Source organism: Schistocerca cancellata, chromosome 6 (assembly GCF_023864275.1).
Source record: "Schistocerca cancellata isolate TAMUIC-IGC-003103 chromosome 6, iqSchCanc2.1, whole genome shotgun sequence".
Lineage (NCBI taxonomy): Eukaryota > Metazoa > Arthropoda > Insecta > Orthoptera > Acrididae > Schistocerca > Schistocerca cancellata.
Window position 1 is genome coordinate 386,455,208 of NC_064631.1, and position 20,544 is coordinate 386,475,751.

Genomic DNA, 20,544 nt, shown 5'->3' on the forward strand with positions numbered 1-20,544 from the left:
CTTGGTACTTTTATACCAGAAAAGTCTGTGCACACAGCCTTTATCACATCTTAATTCTTCTCCGAATAGTGGAGATGCTGAGTCACAGACAGGCACTGAATTGCAGAAAGGCACAACAAAAAAACTGTCAGAAAGTGAGCTATTGGCCAATAAGGCCTTTGTCAAAAATACACACACACACACACACACACACACACACACACACTTCCTATTGTTTGATTTCACCATCCTTCTCCCTCATTTAAATCAGTGCACTGTATAAATTTATAGCATTTGTTGCATACCTATACATCTAATGTCACACAAAATGATTTAATTTTACTGTCTTATGGTCACAAAGCAAGAGAAAATTAACAAATAAATATATAAACATTATGATTCCACAGCCCTCAGAATTTGATATACTTTCATCCAGAAAACACTGATGAAACTGACAGCAGGAAAGGAGCACACCAGAATTAAAAGAAGTTACCAGTTCCATGCTTGGGGTTGTGAAGCAGAACAGGATGAGAAGAATTAACTTTAGAATGCACGATTTAAATTCTGGAATTAAAAGCATAAAAAAATTAGTGTATGTATAAATTGATGTAGATCACACAATGAATGAATGGAAGGATTTTGTCAGTTGGTTTGATGTTGTCCTCCATCTTCTCTTATTGAGTAGCTGAAACTAATTATATCGAAATCTTCTGCAATATACTTGCAAAAATTTGACTGTGCATGATAAAGTAAACATTAACAAGAGTATGGTGATGATGGAGATAGGGAAATGGAGAACAGAGAAAAACAGAAATGCTGAGAAAAAGAAGTAGCTCACAACAGAAGTTATAGGGACTGTTCAAACTGAGGGCATATGAATTGTAGGAAACACACACAAGTTGTGGATCGACTTCCCACAGTGAGGTTCTGAAATTCTGATGCCAGGAGGTACATCAATCCACTTGTTTTCTGAAGTACAAACTAAGATCTCAGCTATTATGCTGGAGGGCATGTACTAACCATCAGTACAGATTCTTTCACTGTGTTATTCATTTCTAGACACAGTTTTGTTGCTATTATTCCAATGCAAAAAGTTAAACAGAATTTCACACCGGCAATACGTAATGTAATTGACCTTATAAGTAGCCATCCCTTTGATAAAGTAAGTTTTGCAGTCATGAGATTACATTTGGTACAAAGAGAATATGTGACAAAGTTTTTGTGTGTTTGGCATAACAATGTGAACGCAACAAAGCAAGGCACAGTTACACTAAAAATGCACAAAAGTATATCTAAAATTCATCAACAATGATGTTCCATGGACAAGTGACTGCTGTCTACCTGTCAAAAAACCATCAAACAAAATGCAAGACCACAAGAATATGTGTGCACATATGGACTCTAAAAATAATTACTTATACAGTGTTTTTGATCATGTCACATATACCCAGATAAATATAAATGGAAGTTCGCGACATACAGTAAAGAAAGAGACAAGACCACAGTTATGCAAGGAAATAAAAATGAATTTTTAATAATTGGTGATACACTACTGAAAAATACTGCTGTCCCCAACTGCAAAATTGATGTGCCACTTGGCATTAGAAAGTAAAAACTTGATAAACATTTTAAAATACTAAAAATTCAAAACAAGTGACAGTGGAACCAGATTTTATAAAACATAATTACAGGGGTATTTTTGTACACATTGGAACAAATTCATTAAGAAGCAGCAGCAAAGAGAAATTACTAGAGACAACCAATGTAATTCATTTAACAAAAAGTGTCTATGTGAGATCCAAGCTCATACTTGGCAGCATTCCAAAAAGATGATCTGTAAGTGACAAACGTATCTCCAAGATAAAATGTACCACCAAGAAACAGTGTGATTGTCTTGGGCCAGCTTTCATAGACCTGAACAACTTTCTTTGTGAAAACTGACTACGAAAAGACGGGACGCATTTAACTAGATTGGGTCTGTAATATCTGGCAGAATGTTTACAAAAATCTGCAAAATCATTGGAAACAAGGGAAATTAGTACAATCTGATCAAGGTGAAAAACCGAGCTGAAAAATCCTAATGCAAGCACTAAATAATAATAACAATGATAATAATAACGCAGTACAGACTATGCAATCCGAATACAGTCCACAACATGTAAGCCAGCAGAAGGAAAATTACGTGAAAGGACTATATCAGAATATCCAATACTGTGGTAACAAGAAAATCAGTAAAACACAACCACACATATTATGCCTCACTGAACATACTAACTAAAAGTCAGATAGGTAATCTGACAAAGGACTATAACTTATCCCATTATTTTTGTAGATCCTAACATACAGGTGGAGAAGTCTTTTTTATTTATTTCTTTATTTATTAATTTATTTGCTTTTTTTAAAAAAGTCTAAAGACTGTAAACAATAAAAGTGTGAGAGTACCCTTAACTAAAGAAAATTATTTTGGAAGTATTGGTTTTATGACAAGTGGCTCAAAAGTGTTTTGTGTACAGATCACCAGATGAAAAGATTACCATCTTCACAGGGAAAAAAATTTAACTTACTACACATGAATGTGAAGTGAAATATTGTTATATGTGGAGACTTAAATATTTACATGGGAATAGTGTCAAAAGCAAGACAAGATTCTGAAGAATTGCTAACATAGAAAAATATGGAGGCAAAAATGTCTGCACCTACAAGAGTGTCAATCTCAAGTTCAACACTTATTGACAATACTATTACTAATATTTGTAGATGTGATTCTGAGTCACATGTAATTCAAACAGAAGTGTCTGATCATCATGGGTAGCTGATCTCCTCTTGCAGAAATTATGATATACTATCAGAATCAATATTAGAAGGAAACCTACACAACAAGCAAAGTTCAAGAAATCAACTAGGGGTGATGAACTATCCAACCACATATAAAGCAAGCAAGTGAACAAGCAAACACTCACGCCATTGCTGGACATAGTAAACAACTCTTTCAGAGATTGAATTTTCCCAGAAAAACTGAAGATATGCCGGGTTGTGCCACTGTACAAGAAAGGTAAGGATGACCCCCAACAATTCAGTGACATCAGGTTTCTGGAAAACCCTGGAAATACTTAAGTATACACTAGTTGTTTATCTGGACAAACAATGTTCTTGTACCATCTCGGCATGGTTTCAGAAATGGTAAATATACAAAATCAACATTTGGCAGTCTGACATTTACATTATTCAGTCCTTAGGTGGAAAATGTATCTGCAATGTTTCTGTAACTCTCCAATGCTTTCAACACCACTGCCCATAAAATTCTAATACAAAAATTATGGCACTCCACGGCAAGCAGGAGAGTGAATACAATCATACTTACATAACAAGAAATAGTATGTATTGACAGGGAACTCATACCAGTCAGAAACCAAAGCCATCAAATGTGGAGGGCCACAGGGTTCGATAAAGGGGCCATTGCTGTTTACTGCGTTTGTAGTGTTAAGAGTTGCTGAAGAGAAAGAGATGAAAATATTGTATGCAGATGACATGACAATACTGAACAGTGACAAAAACATGGAACAGTTAGTGTGAAGAGTGCATACAAGGTGTGTGAAAAATGTAATGAGACTGATTTTTTCTCTACCACAATTTCTTCAAACAATATTGCCCTCTTCAAAGTAAAAATGATCTGTGTCAGTGGAAAACTTGTGCTCTTGATAAAGAATGTTCCCACAGGCCTATTTCAACTTTTCAAAGGTGACACTCATGGATTCCTTGAGTTTAACACAAAACTTTATGGCATAACATTGCTCTGAATTCCACTGTTCCATATAACACAACAAAAACACAACTTCACTGATAGTGTTCACAAAAATTGCATGACGGCTCTACAGAGCTGAAACTTTTACTGAGCATTTGAAGGGATCAACATGCTAGTCTACTCAAGTAGAACAACACAGCGTCATCAGATCGCCTGCATTGTTGTCAGTCTCATTACTTTTCTCACGCATCTCATATTTCTGCAAACTTCACAGCACAATGGCTCATGGAAAATGAGCTGGTTATAAACCTGAAAAGCAGTTTTTGCACATGGATGACACAAAGCTGGAAGACGAAGAATCCGCTAGATTCTTAGGTACTACTGTGGGTAGTAAGCTGAAATGGAAACAGCATATTCTGTGCAGAGTATACCATGGACTCTGAACTGCACACACACACACACACAAAAAAAAGAGGACTTCTGAAACATATAGAAACTACTTCAAACATCTAGAAATACCTAGACATCTGAACTTTTACATCTTTGTAAATATATCTATTGAAATGATGTGGAACAAGTCCTGTATAGGATATGTATATGTGACAAGTGTTAACATTAATGAGCACATAATTATTTTTAGTCCTATTCGTGCAACTGCACTTAATTTTTTTTTTTTTTTTTTTTTTTTTTTTTTTTTTTTTTTTTTTTTTTTTCCTGCCTACCAGTTTTTAAGTAGTTCTGCTTAACATACATTTGGCAGAGTTTGTACAGTTTCCAGATTGTACATATGTCTTAAGACCAACCTGTTACAAAGATAAGGACAGAAGAAATCATCAATACTGTGTCCCAAATAATTATTAACTGGCTGCCTGCAAACAGACACTCATAATTCCAAGAAAGCAGGGTAGAATATTCAGTTCTGTACACCAAATGGAGTAACAACAAGGACAAGTGTAACACATGAGCAGGAGTCACTGAACATTTCACAATGTTACACATTTTGCTGTATATACACTGACAATAAGTGAAACTAAAATGGATATATTATGAAAACTATTGCGGAAACTATTAAATCATGAGACAGAATTTCTGGCTATCACTTACCATCAACAGGTGAAATAGTTAACATTGCCAAGAACCACATATAAAATCACACACAATATCATTAGCTGTAGGAACTATTAATTCAGAAGGTTAGTGTCATGTACATTTATATGCGCTTATTAGCAGCAGAATTTCGCCTTGTAAATGTAGGTACTGGCCACTGATATCGTCTTTTAATTTACTAAGCAAATTATGAGCTTTAAGCAGGTAAATTTCATAACTTGTCTTTTCACATCATTGCTAGTTCCATAAACAAATCACCACTGTAACACATTTTACATATTTTCACTCACTTGTGGCATAACAATTCAGACGATCATGAACATAAGAGAAATTAGGGCTTGAAGGAAGCACACCGACAGTTGTTCCCATACTCTACTTGCAAGTGGAACAGAAAACAAAATGACTTTGAGTAGTACATGGCATCATGTGCCATGCATATTATGGTGACTGAAGGAGTATGTATACAGATGTAGATGTAGTGCAATAAAGTATGTACTACACAACACTGAGTCAATGAGAATAAATATCTAATTTTCATCCATTATTATACAATACATGAAAAATTTCTCCACTATCAAGTCATAGCTTAACTTTTCTATGCGCCCTAATACACAATTTGTGCATCAGAAAGCTTCTGAGAATGAGGGCAAAGTATAGTTCTGACGGGTAAAAGAAATCAGTGAGTTACTCAGGGTGTCTTTCTTCAATTTCAGTCCCTAGCTATCAATCAGGTAGTTAGATGACTTGGATGATTCTGCAGGGAAAAGGCATTCAAAGAAAAATTTTTATGCAATACTACTGTTGCTTTAGTTATTCCACCAATAAAATTCTTTAAAGAATCAAACTCCAATGTACGAGAAATCTATTTTACAAGTGAGATAATGTGTTAAATATTTGATTTAAGCATGTAAGTGAGAAAAAGTTTAGAAAAGGTTTGAAATTATAAATAAAGTTAACTGCAACACACCAAGTGCCCTCATTCTCAAATAATGGATGAATATAGTCTGGGTATCTGTGTGCTGGGAGTTAAACTGCCTCTAGACACACTATTTCTAATTGTGATACTTTATTAAGGTATTAAACCTTTAACATAAGATTATAAGTCTAAATGAGTAGATTATGACAGCATTTTAATTTTTTTAATTTGGTAAACAGTTGGATGAAATATTGAAAACCAAATTTTTGTTGCCCCTGGACGTCATGAGATAGGCAACCTGAAGCTGTGGCTTGATGACCATGCACAGGGTTCGTCATTTAGCAATATAGACATGTCTTTAGGATCCATAGACATGATTTTAGGATCCAGGAGGACAGCTGACAGCAGAAACAGTTAGGTGCGATATTGCAGTGCCTGTTTGTTTAGAAGTACAATGAAATGTTCCTTTGGACATGCATGCATCCATGTCCAAAGGAACAGGTGTTATGTAATACATTAAATGTATTTGCAGTTGCAAATACAGTCAACCATCAGATTTTTAATGGAATGACAACAATGAAAATTTGTGCCGGACCAGTACTTGAACCCAGATTTCCTGCTTATGTTGAGCAGTCACCTTACCATTAGGCTACCCAAACATGACTCGAGGCTAGATCCCAATTTCCACATGTCACAAGCCATATGTCTACAGTTTGCACTTATACATTCATTATATATACTCCCATACAGGGGAGACATCTTAAGTGAAAGTTGCTTGCCCAGTATTGGTGGATAAATACAATATTGACAACATTGCAGTGCCTGTGTCCTTCAGAGGTATGATTCAATGTTTCTTCATGCATGCAAGCACTAAGCTTTTGGTTTCCCACAGTTGCAATTGCAAATACATTTAATGTATTTCAAAATGGCTGTAGTCACCACAGTGCCTCTTCGGAAGGAACACTGCTTCATGCTTCTGAACAACACAATATCGTATTTAACTGCCAATTCCATGCAAGCGACTTTCTAATAAATGTCTTCCCCTGTATAGGAATACACATAATGAACATAAGAGTGCACTTGCAGACATATGGTTGACGATGTATGGAAGTTTCGGTCTGGCTGTAAGTCATGCTCTCAGAGCCTAATGGTAAGGCAACTGCTTGCGATAAGCGGGAAATGCATGTTCGAGCCCTGGTCCAGCACACATTTTCACTGTCATCATTCCATTACACAGCTGATCATTGTCCATGTTCACAACTGTGAATACAATTCATGTAAACAGTTTGAAGTGTTTAGCTGAGCTATACTTTCAAGATAGAAGCAGTGGCTGTTAAAGTGTGTGTTGTAAATATCAGACTTAAATGGCAATATAAAACAATATGTCATACCTTTGAATATACAGTCCATTTTTCCTGATGCAATAGGAAAAGACAAAATTACTACATTAATTTTTCATTTTTGCCACTGTTGACAATAAGAGTTCTGTTTTAATTTTCTAAAAGTTTACAATTTTACATAATAACTACTAATGTAAATTAATTTGCAAGACTGGGCAGTAATGAATAACTTTGGATTCAGTACAAAAGATAATTAATATTCACAATCATAAGAGTACAAGATATATCAGGTATTTGCCTACAAAATTATTCTGAATTATTGCAGTCATTTCTTGATGTAGAATATTTTTTTACGATCTTTCAAATTTTTTAGGAACCAAGACAATTTCAACGAATACTGCACATCTCATACAACATTTTCTCTGCTGTCTGTTACTTCTCCCGTTACTACATTGACCTTACACCAAAATATTTAGTAATGGCACAGAGATACATACTCCCCACTCTGCCTCCACCTTCCCACCTCCAACTCCAACTCCCTCTCCAACTCCCTCTCCCCCCAGACTACCCAATTACCTGGAGTATATTAACTTCCAGTACTCCATTTCATTTTCATCTTCTTCCTAATAACTCTCTTCTGTGCAATCCTCATCCAGATATGAATTACTAAATGTCTACTGGATTTACTTTTCTCTCTTTAATTGAAGGTTTCTATTGCCTGCTCTACCCCATATCCCAAAGGTTCTCTTCACAAGTTGAGTGACTGCATAGAAACAATCTTCATTCCCACAACAGTCTTTGGTGGCGGTGGTAAGTTCCTATGGGACCAAACTGCTTCGGTTGTCGGTTCCTAGGCTTACAAACTACTTACTCTAACTTAAACTAACTTACACTAAGGAAAAAACACACAAACACAAACACACACACACACACACACACACACACACACACACACACACACACACACACACCTGCCTGAGGGAGGACTCAAATCTCCAACGGGGGAAGCTGCACGAACTGTGGTAAGGTGCCTCAGACCATGCGGCTACCCGCGCGGCAATAGTCTTTCAAGCCCTTGATAGAATAGGAGAGATTCTTTGAAGTCTTAGGCCACCATAGTATTTTGTATTCAAAATTTTGGCAATGGATTAGACTACCCAAGAAGCTAGGTCTTCAATCTTATGAAAGAATTTGCTGCAGAATTTCCTCAAAAGCTTAAGTTATATTAAATGATATCCACAAACCATCAGCACATATAGAATGAGTCCAAATCAGAATTCAATTTACTATATCATTAGAGTGGAGAATACATTTATATTCTATGGCACAACTTGAAGTATTTTCCCCATATTAAAATGTATCTCAAGTTGTGCTGCTAATTTTCCTATTATATTTTTCAAGAAATGAATATGAAGGCTTGACAGGGCTAATCTCACCTTTGACGACTTCTATGTTTGCTTCCTCTTTGCTCAGAAGACGACTTCGCTCTGTTTCTTCATGTGCTCTAACTTCTTGTTGATACCTGTTCTGAGCTGCTTTAAGTTCTAATTCCAAGGATGCACATTCCTTCTCCAGGCTTGAGATTTTTTCAACCATTTGACGATTGTCATCTGTGAGTTTATTCTCTCTCTGCTGAGCTCGTTCAAGTTCACCATGCATTGACTGCAGACGACCTGAAACAAAACAAAAATTCAGTAACTAATGTATTATAAAAACACACTATGGTATTTACACAACCACTCACATCACGTGGATTCAATACAAACTTTCTTTCTTTTCAGAAAAGATTTATAGAATCTGGCAGGCTAATGGTACTTCAGTGGCAGCACAAAACACACATATCAATAGAGTTGCATCAAATACATAAATCCTAAAAATACATCACTGATTTTTAAATGACAAAATTCACAACAACACATAGTTCATCACAAATATAGTGGGATTCTCAATACATATAGGACAACTATAAAGAAGAAGAACTAAGCAGTCTACTCATCATGCTACAGCAGCTTTCAGCATAGTGGCAAATTGAAAGCAAGCATATTCATGGCCACATATGCTTCAGCATGCAAACTGAACAATAAATTAAAAGTTTGAATTAAGTAACTGAAGTTTCCATTTTTAACATACAAACCACTGAAGGGCAGAAATGATCAGTGATTAAAGACTTTTCACTGAAATAAAGAAGTTTCACTATGTCCTGTAAGGATACATTTTTAGATGTAGAAGACTGTGGTCTTCATTATCATGGATGCAATACTAATGTAATATGTTGGGTGAAATGCTCTCTGAAACACTTCAGTGATGAGCTTCAAATAAAAATATTTGATTTATGTTAATTGTTCAGCAACTAGAGATGGTTACTGAGTAAAGTTAACAAATAGGTATTGCAGCACTCATTACTAAACAATAGGGCTATAATATTAATAGATAGTCACTGGCACAACAGTTTCAGCTAATAGCAGCAGCAAAGAGATTCCACTGTTTCTGATGATGAAACTATCTTTTAATAGCAACTTCTCTAAGTAAAAAAACTGTCTTTCAGACTTGCAGCTTAAGTGTAGCAATAATTCAAAATAAGGGCATTTAAACCAATGATTGGATTTGCTCTTGACAATGTTTGATACTGCTGACATCTTCCCGACTCTTCAACCCTTTCCTAAGGATGTCACCGGCTAGTAACCTCTTTGAATGTAGTCTCATCCCTTTGGAGTGCAGTATGATTGCAATTTTTGAGATCCTAAGCAGCAAAGGGTGCTCATGCTTTTTCAATGCAGCCCTTCTGTGGCGTGATGACAGAGGGGTAGGACACTGACACATGCATGAATAAAACAGCAAGGGGTACCCTAAGACACCCTCTCCCAGTTCAGCAAAACCCTTGGTGGCACCAGTCCACATTTATCAAGAATTAAGTGTGTGCCTTTACAGAGAAAACTTGTGAAGTAGTCGCAGGCACGCAATTGGCATCGGAGGTGTGTAAAATGGTTGACTACCTGCAGGGGTCTAGGGCTACTTCTCCGGTTTTCTCTGTACAGGCACATTTTTAAATTCTCAATGAATGTGCATGGGTGCCATGGTGAGTTTTTCTGAACTGGGGAGTCTTAGAGCGACCCTTTGTCATTTTATTATGCAGGTGTCAATGTTGCACCTCTCCGTGACCCTGTCAAACGAGAGCTTGAAACTGAAACACTACAAAGCATAAGCACCCCTTGCTGCTTCAGGTCACTTTCAAATTTTGTCAAATGATTTTTGACTAGTCCCTCGTGGTTCCACTCCATACAGCAGACCAAAACTAGTGATTTCACTGACCACTTTATGCCACTCCCTGAGGCCTTTTGTGTCTATTCCGAGTAGTGGTGTGTCTGAAATATTTTTCTGGGCCATTCTTGAGAAAACTGTGAGATTTCAACACTGGGAGTCTGTCCTCCATCATAGAAGCATCAAAAGAGGGGTGAAATGTTAGTAAGAGCAGCTGTGGTGACCTTCCCATTGAGTGACACATTCACGGTGGCACTGAGCAGAATTGTGGTGAAATTTGGTGCCCATGTCACATCCTTAACCCACTTTCCACGTCACGTGAAACTCCACCCTCTCGCCTTTCCTTCATGTGTCAACATCTTGCTGTTTGAAGCATTGTCAAACACAAGGGTGACATTGCAGAACATCAAGTTGTTGCAGCCACCTTTGAGCCAAATTTCAAACTTCTGCAATACAATGAGATACAACTACGGGATTCGAAAAAGTGATCCTTTAACTCTGTTGTGCAGTGTATAATTGAGCTAACTGGAAAGTTTGGATGACAGGAAACTACTCACTGTTAACAAAAATTGTGAAAAGTGAGTAAAAAAAAAAATGCCCTTCCATCTGATAACAGCACTGCTCACAGACAACTGGCAGCACGTAAAAATAAATACACCAGGTAAAAAATTAATCACCTCCCCCAGCACACATCACAATACTGTGTAACACTGCATACAGCCTTAACAACAGTCTCAGCTTGGTGAGGAATGAGAGTCCACAAGCTTTTTCAGACACGATGTATCCAGCTGAAAGCGCTCATTGATGATTCGATCCCATAAAACTACTAAATCCTAGGGATGTTGACTGCTATGTTTCACCCACTGTTCCAAACAGTCCCAGGCATTTTTCTCAAGATTAAGAATGGATGATCTAGCAGGCCAATGTAGGTGCTGTAATGTGCGTCAGTGTTCATCAAATCAAGAAGCTATGTGGGCAATCCTGCAAAATAGCTGTCATCATCTCAGGAAATGGGAGTGTAGACAGTATCATGAAGATGGAGAAGAACAGGCAATACTTGGACACCAAGAATGTTGAAATAAACACCCTTATTAATGTTCACAGTAACCTGAATAAGTGGCTATGAAAAACACTCCAAAAACCTCACAGAACCATGTACAGCTGTCAGTCTCTGTTGGAAAAGGAGACTATCAAGTCATTTATTTAGCTTTTTGTTGTTTTTTTCAGGGTTGAATTCTCACATTAGTGGTGTTAGGATGGACAGGGTGTGTGTACGCTGTGTGCGGATGCAGGAGGAGCTGGCTATAGGACACGAGCAGCTGAGGAAATGGTGTGTCACTTGGGACGCACAGGTGTTACTTGTTTTGACCACAGGCTCTGTTTTCTAGGCGCCTTCCAGCACACCCGACAAAGGTTTCCTACACTCACTGCAGGGTGAGTGGCAAGTTGTTACGCAGCCACATCACTTGAGGCGGCAGGTCAATGTGGAGGCTGGCATCCATTCACTATGTAAAAGGACAGAGGGCCGCTCCTTCAGTAGGGTCCGAGGAAGAACACTGGGGGGAGGATTTACTTGGTATTGAAAACTCCAATGTTAGGCACATTAAGGAGCCCCATAGGGAAATAGCATCCAGGACTGGTAAGAATTCCAATGTGCCCAAGCTGTGTGTGCCAAGGGCCTCATCCAAGTTGTGGGTGACTATGATGATGATTTGGATTGAGGGGGCGCTCAACATCATGGTCATCAGTGCCCTGACAAAAAGTCAGCGTGCAAATCTCATGGGTGGGGCGAAAGCTGTTCCCACACGTGGAGCGGTTTATGATGTATTAAAATCTACCGCCCCTCCCCATCAATTTAGGGATGAGGCCCAACAGTTCACAAAATTTCACCACCCTTGTAACACTGGAATCGGCATCTGCGAGAATGGTGGGCTGAAGTGCAGCGAGACTGAGGGCTGCCCTAAATCAATATATAGGGTACACAATGCCATAATATACTGAACTGAAAGTGGCACGCCGCAAACTTCACAGAGTGGTGGATTCTTCTCCCACAGGAGGAGGAAGCCATGTATTAAAGAGATATGCCCCACGCACAGTCTGGTAAACAGAACCTCCTTCCAATGACAAAGCTGATATGAGGTCTGCCAAGCCTTTGTGGTTTGTTGTCTGTCACCAGCAACCAATCAGTCTCCCACTGACCCATGATGTCCGTTAGAAAATGAGACGATGGTGTGAAACAGGACGGGGACATTGATGGACATCCCAACAAGCTTCCTTGGTGGCTTTGTCAGCCATGCCGTTGCCCTGTATCCCAATTTGGCCGGGTACCCAGCAAAAGATCACCTCCTTGCCATGGTGTTGGAGCTGCTGTAAGGAGTCATGGATCAGCTGAATCAGTGGGTCTAGTGGATACACTTGGTGAAGTGCTTGCAATGACTAAGAGAGTCGGAACAGACAAGAAACCTTGTACGGTGATGTCTGTGAACCCTCTCCAGTGCCATCTGAATGCCATATAATTCCACATCATAATATGTAAATTGTTCCGGAAGATGCACTTTAAAAACACTATCAGGGAAAATAGCAGAACAACCAAGAGAGACCTCTTGCTGGGATCAATCTGTGTAAACAACAGTACATACTTAAAATGGACGAAAACAAAGTCCTGAAAACAAAATATGCAGTGAAAGTTTTCTTGTACTGTGTCAAGCTTAAAATCACTTTGGGCCTCTGAAGATGCCAAGGCGGCAATGAGTTACATCCCTGGCTGTGTATTTTGATGCCGAAGAGATCCAGATCCTTGAGACAGTCTGTAGCACATATACCAAATGGTTTGGTCGCAAGGGGCTGATTCCTGAACAGCCATTCAAAGGTGGGTTGGACCACAGAACTAAATGTCAATGACTGAGGTGTCACTGAGATTTTCAACACCTGTCAAGCCAAAAGGATACATCATTGAATCCTGAGTGGTCGTTCACCAGCCTCTGCACACAGACTCTGAACTGGGCTTGTCCGAGTTGCTCCAGTCAATATCCGAATGCCCTCATGATGGACAGCATCTAACATCTTGAGGTAGGAAGGACGGGTCAATCCATACACCATGCTGCTGTAATCTAAGCTTGATTGAACAAATGCCCTATAAAACTGTAGGAGGCAAGACCTTTCAGCTCCCCATGTTTTTCTGCTAAGGCACTTCAAAATATTCAATGACTGGAAGCCCTTTGTTCGTAGGTCTTTCAGGTGTGGGAGGCAAGTTAATTTCAAGTCAAACAATAAACCCAAAAAGCACAGGGTCTTGAAAATGTAAAATAATGTCCCCATTATGAGCACTGGTTGGTTAGAACTCAGATGAGCATGTTTAAAATTGACACATGTAGTTTCTCGGGTGAGAACTGAAAACCAGTTGTCTTGGTCCAGGTTTTCAGCCTCTGAGGCCAGCTGCAGCTGCCTTGTGGTCATTGTAAGATCAGAGGAAGAGTAGAAGATTGCAGAGTCATCCACAAACAAAGAGAATTTGACAGGGCTCCTGACTGCTGAGGAAACACCACTGATAGCGATGGCAAACAATGTGACACTGAGGACACTGCCCAGGGGGACTCCATTCTCCTGAACATAGCAGACATGGCATCGCCAAGTGTTTTTGAACATTCTGGTCCTCAAGAGAGGATTGGATAAGAAGCGACAGGCATCTACATAGTCCCCAATCACGAAGTTGGTGAAGGATGATGTACCTCCAAGTAGTCTCTCTCTCTCTCTCTCTCTCTCTCTCTCTCTCTCTCTCTCTCTCTCTCTTAAAAAAAAAAGAAGCAGCACAAACCAAATGGTTTTGGCGTAAGAAGGACTCCTCTATTGCCACCTCCAGAAGAATTAAGTTGTCAAGGGTGGAACGGCAGTGCCTGAAACCGCACTGGGAGCGAATCAGGTGACCTTGAAATTCGAGCAACCAGATGAGGCAGTAGTTGACCCTGCGTTTAAGAGTTTTAGCCATACAACTGGCAAGGGCGACACTCTGGAAACTGTTAGAGGCACTACGGTCCTTGCCCGATTTCCAGAATGGAATTAAATTACCTCCTTCTAAGTCATGGGGTGCTGTCCATCAAACCAGATCTGACTGAAACAAGAGAGGAGCTGTCCTTTCGCTTCAGGGCACAGATGACGAAGCATGGCATAATGGATCTCATAATCAGGTCTTGGAGCAGTGTCACTGGCCGCAGACAAAGCTGATTCCACTTCCCATGTGGAGAACGGAAGGTTGTAGACTTCCTCATTATGCGAGAAGAAATTGAGTTCCCTCATGTCTGGAGTCCTACGGAACAACTGAAAAGCAGGAGCTTGTCTGGATGATGTAATAACAGTAAAGAAGTGTTCAGCGAAAACCTGAGCCATGTCTTCTGGCGTGTCCACCAAGACCCCATCACTTAATAAGGCCATGTGTGCAACCCTTTACCTGAAATCTGTCTTATTGATTCCCAAACTAGCACACTAGAAGTGGACCGATTAATGGATGTCATGAATTCCTTCCAGGAAGCCCTCTTCCGTTCTTTTATCACTCGCCTTGCATGTACTCTCACAGATCTGAAGGCATGAAGATTGTATTGGACAGTGTTTGAAGTTCCAAAGAGCTGTTCATCTGGCTGTGATTGCCAATCGACAGTCATCATTCCACCAAGGTACGACCATTGTCCGAGATGGTTATTAGACTTAGCAATGGACTCTGCGGCAGCTCATTGGATATCAAAAGTGATATGGGCCACCGTCTCCTGTGCACAATCCTTTTGTTCAAAAATAGCCTGTCGACTGTACTGTAACCAATTTACCCTTTGTATCATCCATCTGTGTGGTCTCCTGTCAACCACCATCCTAGTCAGCAGATGGAACCACACTGGGAAGTGGTCACTAGAATGTAAATTTGGAGCCACTTCCCACTTAACTGAGTCTGCAAAGCTGGAGAACAAAAATGAAGGTCAATGGCTGAGAAAGACCCTGAAGCTGTGGAGGAGTGTATCATCTGACCCGCATTCAGAAGGCAGATATTCTCTGAATGAACAAGTCGCTCATTCATCCGATTCCTGGAGCAAGTGGTAGCCGAGCCCCACAGCACATTGTGTGCATTGAAGACACCCACAAGGAGGAATGGGCATGGAAGTGTCCGGAAGAGTTCTGCCGGTGCATCTGCATCCAAAGTGTCATTAGGGGGAAGGTACATAGAACACACTGTGATATTAAAGGGTGTGACACCTTTCATAGCAATTGCTTGGATGATCATGATAAGAGGGACAGGAGAGGAGTGACATCTGTCATCAATGAACCAGCCACTCAGCCTTTTGCCCTCTCTCCAGTAGTATCGTCCTTCCTGTATGCATGGTAGCCCTGTAATACAGCTGTGTTGGTGACTTGAAGATGCGTTTCTTGCAAGCAGATGCAGAATGGTTTCTCTTGGACCAGCAGCTGCAATTCCAGACGTGAGTGATATCCATTCAAATTCCACTGCAACACAGTGCAAGTCCCTGTGTAAGCCATTTGTTAGCGATGGTTGTTCTTTTCTTTCTCCCTTGGAGGCAGTGATTTACTGGGGAGATCAGGGGGAACATTAGCTGGTTCCTTGCTCTCCGGTTCCTCCGACTGGAAGTCCATATCCTCAAAGAGCACAGTCCCCATCACAAAGGGGGAGAGCTTGCTGACCCAAGGTTTGACCACCACTTCCTTGGACGTAGAAATGTTTATCGAAGGATGTTTTTCTTAACTGATGGGTTGTGGGGATGCCTTAGTTGGCTTCTGATGTTGGGTAGTGGTATGTGGTAATTCTGTTGCTGATGGCTTCAAACGACATCAGTTTGAAGTGTAGCATTTCATGGAGAATTTCCCCCACAGGTACATCGACAAGTGCACGTGCTTGAACTTGAATCTATGGTCTGAGTTTGTGTGGAAGCATCACACTCAGCGAATGGCGCCTTAAGGGCTGACGCAAAAGCAGTAGCAACAACCGGTAGTTGCAAAGCTTTGAAAGCTTTTTTAGCTTCACTACAGGATACGCGTCTCTTTACTTTCAACTCCTAAATTTTCCTTTCCTCATTGTAAACCTCACACTTTCTGCTCCATGCTGGGTGATCACCAGAACAGTTTGCACATTTCGGAGGAAGTGTACAAGAATTGCCTGATTCGTGGGCTGAGACTCCACAATTGCCACACGTAGCCTTCCCATTACATCCCATAGTGGTATGGCCAAATCTTTGACATTTATAGCATCGCATTGGGTTAGGGACAAACGAGTGAACCTTAAGATGGATATAGCCTGCCACGATATGTTCAGGTAATTCTGGAGTACTAAACATTAGAATAAATGTTGCCCATGTTTCTAATTTGCGAATGACTCTCCTCATACAGTTCTGCACTTCCGGACACCCATATTTTTCCATTCTCCACGTAACTCCGTGGGATCCACCTCCATTATATCAGAGCAGGTAACCACACCCTTACTCAAGTTAAGGGTGTTATGCAATTCAGCCTCGACAGGGTAGTCACCTAAGGCCCTACATCCCAGAAGCTTAGATATTTGGTTTGATTTAGCAGTTCCAAGTAGAAGTGATCCATTACAAAATCGCTTGACACATTTTAGAGACCCAGCGATACCTTCCAATGCCTTGTGAATATAGAAAGGGGAGATCCTCTCAAAAGTTCCCCCTGTTCACTTGATTACAATGAAAGTGTTATAACACACTAATGCCCTTACTATGATTCTGAGACTTCTTTTTGGGAGGACTAACCAACCAAGCTCTCTTTGAGGATGGGGTGTAAGTACTACCTGACAGTACACCCGTCCTGCCAAGAGTAGTAGTTTGATGAGATTGTTCCACATGGATTCCACAAGATGCTAGGGAAACAACCGTCAATCCAAACAGAAGCCTGCATGCCTGAACGAGCCTTATAAAACTGGGGGTTGGCAGGGGCCCCAGTGGTTGCCCACTAGAGACTTGTTTTACCTCAAGAGCCATTCACCTCAACAGCATGTCACACACCTTGAGGTTGAGTTTTTTTTTATAGAGGTGTGTACCTTCCCCACAGTTCAGGCAGTGAAGCCAAGACCCCCATTCTCTGAAACACACAACATTCCACCACTGCGCCGCATGATGGTCACTGAAGCATGCCCAGCGATTACGGTGACAGAGGGCTGGCGGCGCTTACCAGTCCCCAGAACAGGAACCCTGGGTTCACCAAGCCCATACTCAGCAAACGAATGCTGAGCCCCTGAGGGGTCCAAGATGTGGAGGAGGCCCTGTCTGTGGCTATCTAGAGTGCACGGTGCTGTAGTCTACAAGTTGTTGCTCATGTTGGCACCAATGACACTTGTCACTTGGGTTCTGAGGAAATCCTCAGTTCCTATAGGTGGCTGGCAGAACTGGTGAAGGACGATGGCCTCACTCAAAGGATGCAAGCAGAGCTCACAATTTGCAGCATTGTAGCCAGAGTTCATCGGGACTCTTTACTCTGGAGCTGAGTGGAGAGTCTCAAACTGATGTTGTGTCACCTCCGTGACAGTCAGGGCTGCCTATGTTACGCAGTGCAAAGTCGCAGGAGTCCCCTTGAGTCTGCACTATACAAAGTAAGCAGCTACTAAGGAACCAGAGTACTTGTGGACTGAGCATAGAGCTTTCTCATTAGGTGGTAGTCTGAGGTCCTCTAATGAATGTCCAGAGAGCTAAATCAGATCATGTACAAAGTGGACACACTTCAAAGTTCACAATTTTAACAATAAACTGTCAGAGTATTCCTTATTAAGTTTCTGAACTCACTGACCTCCAGGAAAGTTGTTGTTCTCAAATTACTCTCAGAACTGAGAGCTGGCTGAAACCAGATGTAGAAATAATAAATAATCATCAGCACAACAGCCCTCTATGAGCCTTGGCCTTCTGCAGAAGATGTAGAAAGCTCCAAAATATTTAGAGCCATCAAAGTATATCGAAAAGACAGATTAGATGCCATACGAGGGGAAGTGTTTACTGCTGTACACAAAAATATTGCATCTGTCTAGGTTGAAATTGAGTCAGGCTATGAAGTTATCTGGACACAAAGTAGCAGGCCTAGACGAATTCAAGTTAATTATTGGACACTTTTACTGGCCACTTGATAGTTAAAGCATCTTTCATGGAAAGTCTAGGCTCAGTACTGTGGAAATACCCAGATAGAGCAGTATTAGTTGGAGGTGACTTTAATCTACTGAGTATAGAGGGGGATATCTATGGATGCTCTACAGATGGCACAGGCAGACAAGTCTTGTAAAGCACTTTGAACACGGTTTCAGAAAACTGCCTTGAACTAGACAACCCACATGCAATGGAAATATTTTAGACCTCGTAGCTACAAACAGGCCTGACCATATCGACAGTGTCAGTATGAAGATAGGGATCAGAGATCATGGTGTCGTCATAGCAACAGTGATTACTAAAGTTAATAAATCTGCCAAGAAGGTTAGAAAAGTATTTGTGCAAGAAAAAGAAGATAACCAGTTGTTAGTATCCCACTTACACAATGAATGGAGACCATTTAGCTCCAATATGATGGACACAGAGGAATTATGGGCAAAGTTGAAACACATTGTAAATCTCGCTCTGGAGACATATGAGGCACCCAAGTGGATTACGGATAGAAACGACCCTGCTTGGTTTAACAATAAAACTAGAATAATGCTGAGGAAACAAACTGTTGACTCTCAGTTCAAAAAGAATGTACAAATGTTGACAGGCAAAACTAAGCAGAAATTTGTGCATGCATAATACCAATTCACAAAGTATGCAACCTCCACCATCATACCTTGGTGTCAAATCCTGTTGAGAACCTGAGGAAATTCTGGTCATACGTAAAATCACTAAATGGGCTGAAAGCTTCTGTCCAGTCACTCATCGACCAGTCTGGGATGGCAACAGAAGACACCAAAAAGAAAGACGAAGTTTTAAATTTCATTCGCGCATAAGAATTGTACAAACATACCGTTGTTTGATTGAAGTACAGACACAGGACACAGAAATAGGCATCCATGGTAGAGAAGCAACTGAAGGGGATGAAAACAAATAAGTCACCAGGTCCAGATGGTATCCAAATTTGGTTTTATGGAGAGTACTCTGCAACATTAGTACCTCACTTAGCTTGCATTTATCATGAATCTTCCATCCAGTGCAAAGCCCTAGAAGAATGGACCCACATAACTACAGACCAAGATCCTTAACATCGGTTTGCTGCAGAATTCTTGAACATATCCTGAATTCTAAAATAAAAAATTTCAAAATTAAATTCTGATTACTGAATTTTATTCTGAAATATATACTACAACTGTTGAAAATTACAGCTATGAATAAATTTCATTGAGAGAGAAAAGCTTCTTTCCACAAATCAGCACAGATTTAAAAAGCTTCACTCATGTGAAACTCAGCTTGCCCTTTTCTCACAAGATATTCTACAGACCATATTCTTAGATTTCTGTGAAACGTCTGACATGGTGCCCCACTCCACACTGTTGGCATATGGTTTCGCTTCCCAGACACGTGAGGGACTCACAGACTTTTTAGGTAACAGAACCCAGTAGGTTGTCCTTGACAGTGATTTTTCATCAGAGACAAGGGTATCATCTGGAGAGCCTCAGGGAATTGTGATAGGACCACTCTTATTCTCTACATACATAACTGATCTGAAGGATAGGTTGAGCAGCAATTTATGGCCATTTGCTGAAGATGCTATGGTGTACAGGAAGGTGTCATCGTTGAGTGACTGTAAGAGTATACAAAGTGACTTAGGTAGAATTTCTTGTTGATGTGATGAATGGCAGCTTGCTCTAAAAATAGGAAAATGTAGGTTAACACAGATGAATAAGAAAAACAATCTTGTAACGACTGAATACAGCATTATTAGTGTGCTGCTTGAGAGTCTCATCGATTAAATATCTAGGTGTAAAATTGCAAAGCGATATGAAATGGAATGAGCATGGCAGGTTGGTAGTAGGGAAGGCGAATGCTCAACTTTGTTTACTGGGAGAATTTTGGTAAAGTGTAGCTCATCCATAAAGGAGATGTATGGAACACTAGTGTCACTCTTTCTTGAGTACTGTTCGAGTGTTTGGGATCCCCACCAGGTCAGATTAAAGGAAGACATCAGAAACAATTCAGAGGCCTGCTGCTAGATTTGTTATCAGTATGTTCGATCAGTATGCAAATATT

General features: G+C 40.3%; 1 protein-coding gene across 1 annotated transcript in view; it reads right to left on the minus strand.

The window, feature by feature from the left end:
- Positions 1-20,544, minus strand: part of LOC126190825 (rho-associated protein kinase 2) — a 201,927-nt gene that overhangs the window by 83,666 nt on the left and 97,717 nt on the right. The window contains 1 exon segment of the mRNA XM_049931396.1: positions 8,521-8,757. Coding sequence (XP_049787353.1) covers positions 8,521-8,757 — 237 coding nt within the window.